Raw genomic sequence first — 11,977 nt, 5'->3', positions numbered from 1 at the left:
CCAGGCTGGAGTGCAGTGGCCGGATCTCAGCTCACTGCAAGCTCCGCCTCCCGGGTTTACGCCATTCTCCCACCTCAGCCTCCCAAGTAGCTGGGACTACAGGCCCCCACCACCACACCCTGCTAATTTTGTTTTTGTATTTTTAGTAGAGATGGGCTTTCACCGTGTTAGCCAAGATGGTCTTGATCTACTCACCTTGCGATCCACCAGCCTCTGCCTCCCAAGGTGCTGGGATTACAAGCATGAGCCACCGCATCCCACCTTCCTATACCACTTTTTGAAAATACTTTCCTTTTTTCATTGGCTTCCCTTTGTAGTTTTCCAAATATCAATCAATGATATTTGTTTTGGTCTATGCATACACTTCTTTTTTTTTTGAGACAGTTTTGCTGTGACGCCCAGGATGGAGTGCTGTGGCGTGATCTTGGCTCACTGCAACCTCCGCCTCCTGAGTTCGTGCAATTCTCATGCTTTAGCCTCCTGAGTAGCTGGGATTACAGGCCCATCACCATGCCTGGCTAATTTTTGTATTTTCAGTAGAGATGGGGTTTCGCCATGTTGGCCAGGCTGGTCTCAAACTCCTGGCCTCAAGAGATCCACCTGCCTCCGTGTCCCAAATTGCTGAGTTTACAGGCGTAAGCCACCACACCCAGCCTCATTTGTTCATACAGTGTATTATATAGAATTTATGTTTTTGTCTATTTTTTGTGCATTACCTCAGTGTCTTAGTTCCCTTACAGTATTTTTTGAAATCTAGTAGCGTAGGCTCTCCACCTTTGTTCTTTTAGAGTAATTTTGGCTATTTTAATTCCTTTCCTTTTCCTTATAAATTTTATAATCAACTTATTGATTTACCAGAAAAAAATCGTTTTGAGTGAGATTGCATCATTCTGTAGATCAGTTTGGGCAGATGTATTGCTTATTTGGCTATGTCAGAGAATACAGTTAGTTTTATTTCTTCCTTTCCTATGCATATGTCTCATGGGGTTCCCCTCCCCGCTCCAGTTGTACTTTTTTGGACTTCCAGTATGCTGTTGAGTACATATGGTAAAAGTTACTCTTCCTTCTTTTTCTCAATCTTAGTATCTTATGAAACATTGTTTTTCATAATTAGATATGTTACTAGCTGGAGCTCTTTTTTAGATACGTGATAGTAAGTTGAGGAAGTTCCAGTTTGTTTCTAACTTGCTGAGACATTTAAAAAATTATGAATGTCTCTAGATTTTGTTAGATGTTTCCCTGCATCTGTTGAAATGATCATAGATTGTTTCTTCTTTCATCTGTTCATACGTTGAAGTATATTGGTGTTTTCTAAAGAGTTGGGATCTCACAATGTTGCCCAGGCTGACCTTCATTTCCTGAGTTCAAGCAAGCTTTCAGTCTCATTCTGTTCTTAGCTGGCCCAATCGGCATATGCCACTACACCAAGTTTTTTTTTTTTTTTTTTTAAACTGTCAGTTAATGTGCATTCTCAAGATAGACACCCTTGGTCATAACATATCAATCTGTTTATAACTTGCTGAATTTATTCTCTGAAAGAGGTTGTGTAATATGTGTATTGTCACTTACGTATTTGGTAGCATTTGCCATTGAAGCATCCTGTGGCTGGAGTTTTCTTTGCCCCCAAAATTTTCAACTTATTTTCTAGGTCTTGGATTATTCAGGTTTTCTCTTCTTGAGTGAGCCTTGGTAATTTTGTGAAGGAAGTATTCCTTTACATTGTTGAATTTGTTAGTTGAAATATGTATTTATTAATGTTTATAGGATCTATAGTGAATTTACTTCCTTTATTTCTGATGTTGGTAATTTTTATCTTTTTTGGGGGTCATTCTGGCTAGAAGTTCATCAATATTATTTTCAAAAAAAGCAGCTTATAGATATTTTTTCCTTTCTACTTTCTTTGAATTTAATTTGATCTTTCTGGCTTAGATAATTGATTTTAGACCTTTCTTCTTTTCTAGACCTTTCTTCTTTTCTAATACAAGCGTTTGACAATGTCAGAATTGGCCTGTATAGACTACTTACATTTAATGTAATTATTGACATGCTGGATTAAAATTTATCATTTTACCAGTTTTCTATTTATTTCATCTATTTTTGATTCCTTTTAAAAAATCTTTTTCTGTTGACTTTGAATTAAGCAACTTTTAAAATAATTTCATTTCCATTCTTATTTATAACTGAATTTTTTATTTATTTATTTTTGAGACAGCATTGGTTTGCTCTGTCGCGCAGATTGGATCATAGTGGTGCAATCTTGACTCTCTGCAACCTCCACCTTCTGGGTTCAAGCGATTTTCATGCCTTAACTTCTAGAGTAGCTGGGATTACAGGCTCCAGCTATGCTACCACACAGGGCTAATTTTTGTGTATTTTGTAGATGGGGTTTCACCAGGTTGACCAGGCTAGTCTCCACCTCCTGAGCTCAAGCAATCCACCTGGGTTACTGTCATTATAGGCGTGAGCCACTGTACCTGGCCTGTAACCGATAATTTTTCATATTAGTTGTCCTAGCTTTACAAGATATACCTTTATTTAATCACATTCTATTTTCAAATATTATTCCACTCATGTGTAATGTCAGAACTTAACAGTGTAGTTTCAATTCCTTTCTTCCATCTTTTGTGACATAGTAGTTGTGTTTTTACTGTTTATATATGCTATAAACACGCAATACTGTGCAGCCTTTTATGTATTTATATATTGCTTTGTTTTAGGCAGGCTTTTTTTGTTTGCTTGTTTGGTTTTTGAAATAGATTTTGGCTCTGTCACCCACGCTGTAGTGCAGTGGCGTGATCGCGACTCCCTGCAACCTCCGCCTCCTGGGTTCCTGCAATTCTCATGCTTCAGCCTCCTCAGTAGCTGGGATTACAGGCCCATCACCATGCCTGGCTAATTTTTGTATTTTCAGTAGAGATGGGGTTTTGCCATGTTAGCCAGGCAGGTCTCAAACTCAAAAGCTATTCTTTTGCCTTAATCTCCTGAGTAGCTGCAATTAACAGTCACACGCCACCATGCCCGGCTAATTTTTGTATTTTTAGTAACAATGAGGTTTCACCATGTTGGCCAGGCCGGTCTCGAACTTCTGGCCTCAAGTGATCTGCCTGCATGGGGCTCCCAAAGTGATGGGATTACAGGCATGAGTCATTGCATCTGGCCTAATTTGTCTTTTTCTTGCTGTTAGACTGAGGGTGATGCTCTTTTCAGCATTCTGTATCTTAGGCATAAGCAGAATTTGAAGAGCATTCAATTTTGATACATAAGAATAATTTGAATCTTAATTTTTATGTGTCATTATCAGTAGGGAATGTTTACAATAGCATTATTTGAGAATGGAAAAAATTATAACTCATTTCATTATAAGAAGTGCCTTGTGATTTTGAAGTGTTTTTTTCTGTAGCTTCAAAATCACTTCCGTATATACTTGTCCCTTAGTTTTGTATTTGGAAGGAAGGTTGTTTTTGAGTGTGTCTAAAATGGAGTCAAGAACAAGAATTCCAAAAGAGATGGAAACTATTATCTACCTAATGAAATAGTGAATACCAAGAACTTGTTTAACTTCCTTATATTGTGATAAGTTACTGCTTTCAGAACTACTTAAAATCGTTTAATTTTTAATCCTCTCTCTTATAGTATCTCTCTCTCTCTGTCTCTCTGCAGGGGTGCTTTCCAGACAGGCCAAGGACCTCTTGATGCCCAAGTGAAGCTCTTAGAATTCACTCTGGAGCAGAATTTTGAAGTCGTTTCAGTTAGTACTATTTCTGCTGTGATAGAATCTGTTACATTTTTAGTGCATCACTATATCACTTGCTCAGACAAAGTAATGTCAAGAAGTGGATCAGATAGCTCCGTGGGTGCTCGAGCATGCTTTGGGGGACTCTTTGCCAACCTGATTCGTCCAGGTGATGCAAAAGCAGTTTGTGGCGAAATGACAAGGGATCAACTCATGTTTGATTTGTTAAAACTTGTTAACATTTTAGTGCAGCTGCCTCTTTCAGGCAATAGGGAATACAGTGCAAGAGTGTCTGTGACCACAAATACAACAGATAGTGTTTCAGATGAAGAAAAAGTCTCAGGAGGCAAAGATGGCAATGGAAGCAGTACCAGTGTTCAAGGATCGCCTGCATATGTTGCTGACTTAGTCTTAGCCAACCAACAAATTATGAGCCAGATTTTGTCTGCTCTGGGCCTGTGTAATAGCAGTGCCATGGCAATGATAATTGGTATGTATTGAGAATATTAATCTTACCGTTGTCTCTGGTACTATAATTGTTTTTTTTTGTAAGCAATATATGGATTCATTCTCTTTTTACTTTGTAGTGTAAAACTGCTTTAAGCTTTTCATGACTGATTTTTATTGGTGTGAGGACTTTTGTATAGGGGCTTCAATTAATGAATTAAAGTGAAATATTGAAAAATGTTATGTCAATTTGGTTTTTTTTTTTTCTTTTTTATTGAGATGCCTCCCAGGTTCAAGCAATTCTCATGCCTCAGCCACCCAAGTAGCTGCAACCATAGGTGCTTGCCACTACACCGGCTAATTTTTTTTCTTCCCTTCCACAAGACAGAGTCTTGCTCCCAGGCTAGAGTACAATGATGCGATCTCAGCTCACTGTAACCTCTGCCTCCCAGATTCAAGTGATACTCCTGCCTCAGCCTACTGAGTAGTTGGGATTACAGGCGTGTACCACCATGCCCCTCCTGGTTTTTTTGTTTGTTTTTGTTTTTTTTTTGAGATGAAGTCTTGCTGTGTTGCCCAGGCTGAAGTGCAGTGGCGTGATCTCGGTTCATTGCAACCTCCACCTCCTAGGTTCAGGCAATTCTTGTGCCTCAGCCTTTCGAGTACCTGGGATTACAGGCATGTGCCACCATGCCTGGCTAATTTTTTGTATTTTGGTAGAGATGGGGTTTCGCCATGTTGGGCAAGCTGGTCTCTAACTCCTGACTTCAGGTGATCTTCCCACCTCAGCCTCCCAAAGTACTAGGATTACAGGTGTGAGCCACTGCACCCTGCTAATTTTTTTTTTTTTTTGTAGAGACGGGATTTCACCATGTTAGCCAGGCTGATCTTGAGTTCTTATTTCACATCATTTTGTGTTAAAGACAAGTATTATTTGTTCACATTTGCTTTGAAAATAAAATGTAAAATTTTATTCATACTGTAACATTTTCTGTGACACATATCAGTGTTAAATTTATATGCTGTTGCTTAACTTTTTTACCTCTTTGAATGTTAATACATTACATTAAATTTTTAAAATAATTGAACATCTGTATACTGTGGCAAAATCCATTTCTAATATATTTTTACCTGGTGGTATATTTTTCTTTGTCAGTGTATGGGAAACAGCCATATCTTCCTTTTGATTAGATTAAAAAGAATAGTTACATGCTGGTTTTACTTATTTTTCTGTTTATGTCCTCTCTTGACGTATATAGCTAGTATGTAGAGTGATGTTCTCAGTCATGTAACAGAACAACCTATTTTTATTGTTGGTGATATAGAGGTATCTCATGTAAGAAGCTAGCCATAAACCATGCTCTACTGAATATTGTCATTGATATTTTAGTCTCCAGGAGTCCGTTCGGGTTATGTGTAGAGGGTATAAACAGCTGTTATATGTTAATTCTTCAGCAGTTTTGGAAAAAATGGCTTTTCAGCTTCTATATTTTAATTATTATTTGTTTTCACCATGTTGGCCAGGCTGGTTTTGAACTCCTGATGTCAGGTGATCCACCTGCCTCAGCCTCCCAAAGTGTTGAGATTACAGGCGTGAGCCACTACGCCTGGCTGGATATATATACTTTTAATCTTTTAATGTGGAATCTTTTATTTTTCCTAGGAGCAAGTGGATTACATCTCACTAAACATGAAAACTTTCATGGTGGGTTGGATGCTATATCAGTTGGGGATGGATTATTTACCATACTGACAACCCTTAGTAAAAAAGCTTCTACAGTCCACATGATGCTGCAACCAATTTTAACATACATGGCCTGTGGATATATGGGCAGACAAGTAAGTTCAAGCCAACAACAGTTGCAGTGATTCAAATAAATTTCTGGCAATGTAAGTGGAAAATTATAGCACAGAGACAAATAAGTGTATTTATTATATATTGGACAGTGAAAAGCATCAGTGCAAGAGGGCTATGGATTATTAATAAAAGTTGGAGAATAAAGTTTCTTTGAAGTGGTATTTTCAGAGATGACCACAGTAATACAAGAGTAAAACATTTATTGTGTCTCAAGAAGTTCTTCTCTTTTTCCTAAAAATAGCATAGTGTAATACTGAGGTGTTCTCCATAGATGTTACGTAAGGAGATGTAATGTGAAATTTTTTGAAATTTATGTTGTGTATTCAACTTTTTTTTTTCCCCCTTTAAAAGAGATTAGGCTAATTAAAGAAAATAGGTTACAAAATTTTTCCTTTTTGTATTTCGTTTTTACAAATGAAATTATAGGAATCAGATTATTTTACTTTCTTGTCCATTTCCCATTTTGAAATGCAGATATTAGAACAATTTTTGTTGTCTTCTATATAGCAGTGTATAATTATCATTTTTGTAAACATTTGTTGAATGTGTATATTTCTCTATTAGAAAATACAAAGGTACTTTAGATGGTTAAAATTTTAAATGAAATTGGTATCTAAATGCACATAAAGGGAAAAGATAATGGATGAAGACAGATGCTTTAAAAAATTAAAATCTGAGTTGAGGAAGATGGTTTTTTCTTATTCAGGTAAGATTTCTTATGTATTTTGGCAGACATTTTGTATTTAGTGTATTTAAGGCTGTCAGGTTACAAAAATTAACTAGAAAGGAATATTACATGCACTGAGTTTAGTTCTTATTCGCAGGAGTGTATAAAGTCATAATACACATATTTCATTTTTTAGGGCTCTCTTGCTACTTGCCAGTTATCTGAGCCATTATTGTGGTTCATTTTGAGAGTATTGGATACTAGTGATGCCTTGAAAGCATTTCATGATATGGGTAAGCTAATATTTCAGTAACTATCATTTAAGTGTAGTTATGTGATAGTATGTTACATTTTCATTTTTGTAGTCTTTTGTGGAAGTTTACTTTTGATGTTGAACCATCTGTCCTGATATTGATTTCATTACTTATTCTTTATAATTTAGGTGGTGTTCAGCTCATATGCAATAATATGGTCACTAGTACAAGGGCTATTGTGAACACTGCAAGAAGTATGGTATCAACTATTATGAAATTTCTTGACTCTGGTCCAAATAAAGCTGTTGACAGCACATTGAAAACAAGAATACTAGCTTCTGAGCCTGACAATGCTGAAGGGATTCATAACTTTGCACCCCTTGGTAAGAAAAGTGTTATTAAATCTTATGTGAATTTATTCAGTTTATTAGCTGGTATGAAACAAAATTAGTTGAAGTCAGTTAATGATATCATATATTGCTATTTTAATTACAAACAGTTTATTTTAGAGGTAGTGGATAGCTCGGCATTCTACTTACGAGAGGGAATTTTGTATTTGTTTTGAGATGGAGTTTTGCTCTTGTTGCCCAAGCCAGAGTGCAATGGCACGATCTCGGCTCACTGCAACCTCCGCCTCCTGGGTTCGAGCAATTCTCCTCCCTCAGCCTCCTGAGTAGCTGGGATTACAAGTGTCTGCCACCATGCCCAGCTAATTTTTGTGTTTTTAATGGAGATAGGGTTTCGCCATATTGACCAGGCTGGTCTCAAATGCCTGACCTTAGGTGATCCGCCCACCTCAGCCTCCCAAAGTGCTGGAATTACGGGCTTGAGCCACCACGCCTGGCCGAGAGGGACTGTTTTAACAGTTCTTTAGCAGTAAAGTTTGTTTTTATTTGTGAGTCAAAATAGAAGCACAATTTAAGAAACTAAATAGAGATTCTTCAGTAAGTTTTCTCTGTAAATGTTAATCGATTTTAAATCTCATTTTCCTTCTTAAAGTGGTACTATGTTTTGTTTTGTTTTGTTGTGAGAGAGTCTCACTCTGTCACCTAGGCTGGAGTGCAGTGGCGCAATGTCTGTTCACTGCAACATCTGTCTCCCGGGTTCAGGCAATTCTCATGCCTCAGCCTCCTGAGTAGCTAGGATTACGGACATGTGCCACCACACTGGCTGTGTGTGTGTGTGTGTGTGTGTGTGTGTGTGTGTGTGTTTAGTAGAGACGGGGTTTCACTGTGTTAGCCAGGATGGTCTCGATCTCGTGTGTGTGTGTGTGTGTGTGTGTGTTTAGTAGAGACGGGGTTTCACCATGTGGTCTTGAACTTCTGGCCCCAAGTGATCCCCCACTTCGGCCTCCCAAAGTGTTGGGATTACAGGTGTGAGCCACTGTGCCTGGCCTTAAAGTGGTACTATCTTTTTTAAAAGTTTTGAATTTAGGTATTTACTTTTTTATCCAGTTTACGTAGTTTCTTTTTAATTTTTCTTTTCATATTTCTAAATCATAGACATTGACATCTTAGAATAAAGATGATTATTTTAAAGGTGGAGATATATTGGACATTGTTTTTTACTTAGTTAGAAAATTATGGAGCTATGTTTATTGCTGTATCTTTAGTTTTCATGTATCGTATGAGTATAAAGTAGACAGCAGTTAATAATGAACTTGTCACCTTGCCAGTTGACAGGATTTCCTAATGTTTTGTGAATACCTCTACAGTCATGCTTAGGATACTAAGTACATTACCAGCATCAGTTGTTCATGTTTTCAATTAATTTTTCTAGTTTAATTTTATTCATATAGATTTTAAAGCTTTGTTATGTTTCTTTTACAAGTTCTTATTTTATGTAAAATATCTTCTCTAGGTACAATCACATCTAGCAGTCCTACTGCCCAGCCAGCTGAAGTGCTATTGCAGGCCACACCTCCTCATAGAAGAGCTCGCTCTGCTGCTTGGTCCTACATCTTTCTTCCAGAGGAGGCTTGGTGTGACCTTACCATTCACCTTCCCGCAGCAGTGCTGCTTAAGGAGATACATATCCAGCCTCATCTTGCATCTCTTGCAAGTGAGTAATATTTTATAAAGAAGCAACATGAGAGCAGACTTTAATTTAGAAACATTTGAAAATAAAAATATTTAGTAAGCAGAAATACACTTAGGTGTGATTACCAGAGTGTGTAACTTCTGAACAGTTTTTAGTGAAATAATTAATACTACCAAGTCATTTTAGTGGAAATGACTGTTAACCTCAGACAAAAAGATTATGTGATGAAGTCTAAACAAATATGTTCCAGTTATATATTATTTTGCTTTCTCTTTTCTCTCAAATTTACTAAGCCTCAGTATTAAGCTGAAATGAGTTTATTACACTCCCATTTTTTACCATGTTAGTTTTTTCAGCCCGGATCTCAGTCCTAGCCTTGTAATATGAAATTAGCATAGATTTGTGTGCCTGCCCTCCAACTTCTTTAGAAGATAACTATCTTTTTGAATAATACTATATTTTGACTACTTCAGTGTGATTTTAAGATTCATACTGTGTTTGTTGTAATATGTCAGTATCCTTGTAATGTTGTATTGTTTATTTGATGCATGTTCATTGAATACATTTTATTGAACTTTGTAAGGCAAATAATTCAAAATAATTTTTACAAAATATTATCACTTAAGAGCACGAACTCTTTCAGGTATTTATAAAGAATATGAAATAGTCATTTGCTTTTTTTTTTTTTGAGGCAAGGTCTCTGTTACACATGCTGGAGTGCAGTTTTGATATCTCAGATCACTGTAGCCTTGACCTCTGAGGCTCAAATGATCCTCCCATCTCAGCCTCATGTATAGCTGGGACTACAGGCGTGTACCACCATGCCTGGCTAAATTTTTGTGTTTTTTTGTAGAGACGGGGTTTTGTTATGATGCCTGGGCTGAAGCGATCTATTTGCCTTGGCCTCCCAAAGTGCTGAGATTACAGGTGTGAGCTACTGTACCCAGCCCATTTTGTATTTTATATGGTTCACAAATGCTTTCAATATAGTTATAATTTTGCCAGAATTGTTTAAATTAATACATATGCTTACATTTATGGATTGATTCTCATTGCTATCAAATATCACTCAATAATTGCATGAGGAGCTATGGGAAATTTTGTAGATTCCTGGCATCTTTGGAGAAAACAGTTTTTTTCTATGTATTTGCAAGATTAGACTGATATAGCTTAATTACTTGTGGCATCCACACTCCTTAGATAAAAAACAGATAATATAAAGGTAGAAGGAAAATATGCTAATACAGAGTGTTTTAGGAGGTCAAAAATAACTATATTAAAAGGCAAAATATAAGTCAATATAAGACTTACACAACCTCTAAAATTGGAAAGTGATTGCTTTTATTTGGAAAGCAGAGGAGTTAGTCATAAGTGGTGGCTTTTGAAGTTCAGCTGGATTTTGCACATGGGAATTGAAATAGGAAGCGTATTACAAAGGGGGAACTCCTGTGAAAAATTAATTGGTTTAAGTGTTCCCTACTTAAGTGTTCTTGATTAAGAAATTTGGTTTTATTATTGGATTAGAGCAGAAGTTGAAAATATGTTGTGATATAGTGGAAATAACAGTCTTTAGAAGCAAACATGAACTTGAATCTAAGGTGTGATATTTGTTCCTGTGGGAGTGTGCATTACTTAATCTGTTTTTACTATGTCGGCTTGTGTAAAATGTAGGTAATACTTTCCTCAAAAGGATCTGAAGTGTAAATTTCAAAATTAAGTTGACTGTCTAGTAATCAGTGTAAAGCTGGCATGTAATTCCTTCTTATTTTACCACTGAAATTAAAAATAAAACCAAATTTCAAAGGCTTTAGTTGACATATATTTATTATATGGGGTTCCATGTTAAGCTAGAAAGAAATAATTTTCTGGTAGTAGTTTCAGTTGTTTGTTCACTGGGGACTCCTTAAATTTCAGCAAGAATTGATTTTTTAAAAAGTCCTGGCCAGGCACGGTGGCTCACGCCTGTAATCCCAGCACTTTGGGAGGCCGAGGCAGGCAGATCACGAGGTCAGGAGATGGAGACCGTCCTGGCTAACACAGTGAAACCCCGCCTTTACTAAAAATACACAAAAAATTAGCCGGGTGTGGTGGCAGGCGCCTGTAGTCCCAGCTACTCGGGAGGCTGAGACAGGAGAGTGGCGTGAAGCCAGGAGGCGGAGCTTGCAGTGAGCCAAGATCACGCCACTGTACTCCAGCCTGGGCGACAGAGACTCCTCCTCAAAAAAAAAAAAAAAAACCCCAAACAACCAAAAAAATCCCGTGGATATTTGGTTTAATTTGAAAAGGAGACTGGGCGCAGTGGCTCACATCTATAATCCCAAAAGTTTGGGAAGCCGAGGCAGGTGAATCACTTGAGGTCAGGAGTTCGAGGCCAGCCTGGCTAACATGGCAAAACCCTGTCTCTACCAAAAGTACAAAAAAATCCCTAGATGTGGTGGCACCTGCCTGTGGTTCCAGCTACTGTGGAGGCTACGGCAGGAGAATCACTTGAACCTGGGAGGCGGAGGTTGCAGATAGCTAAGATCGCACCACTGCACTCATTGCAGCCTGGGCAACAGGGCAAGACTGTCTCTCAAAAAAAAAAAAGGCAATTTCTAAACTCAGCTGTGAGGTTAAACTCAATGTTTAAAAAATATCACAATCTAGTAGTAATATAATAATTGGTAGAAAAACAAGTTTTGTTACATTTTCCCCCCAAATTATTTAAAACAGTAAACCATAGCATATTAATCAAATGTAGTTTCATATTATTTGTGATAATTTAGAGTAAAGTAGAAATGATGATATAATTACCTATTTGTCTGATTTTATTCATAGGGAGCATCAGGTACATGTGCTTCACACATCTTTGGTTCCTCTTTTTTTAGGTGAATATTAGGCTGTTTAATTTTTATTGTAGATCAAATATTTTGAGTTGAAAAGTAGCTCCAACATTAATTATGGTGAAAGTCATTGTCGAACTATATTTTGTTGTATAC

The 11,977-nt window shown here is 37.2% G+C and overlaps 1 protein-coding gene across 1 annotated transcript in view; it reads left to right on the top strand.

The window, feature by feature from the left end:
* Window positions 1-11,977, top strand: part of BIRC6 (baculoviral IAP repeat containing 6) — a 269,615-nt gene that overhangs the window by 137,515 nt on the left and 120,123 nt on the right. The window contains exons 47-51 of the mRNA XM_011984254.1: window positions 3,661-4,223; window positions 5,844-6,019; window positions 6,902-6,998; window positions 7,148-7,342; window positions 8,820-9,020. Of these exons, the coding sequence (XP_011839644.1) occupies window positions 3,661-4,223; window positions 5,844-6,019; window positions 6,902-6,998; window positions 7,148-7,342; window positions 8,820-9,020 (1,232 nt within the window). The remainder of the gene's footprint in view (window positions 1-3,660; window positions 4,224-5,843; window positions 6,020-6,901; window positions 6,999-7,147; window positions 7,343-8,819; window positions 9,021-11,977) is intronic.

Source organism: Mandrillus leucophaeus, unplaced genomic scaffold, assembly GCF_000951045.1.
Source record: "Mandrillus leucophaeus isolate KB7577 unplaced genomic scaffold, Mleu.le_1.0 Scaffold264, whole genome shotgun sequence".
Lineage (NCBI taxonomy): Eukaryota > Metazoa > Chordata > Mammalia > Primates > Cercopithecidae > Mandrillus > Mandrillus leucophaeus.
Note: the sequence above shows the minus strand (reverse complement) of the source record. Positions and strands in the feature narration are given on the sequence as shown.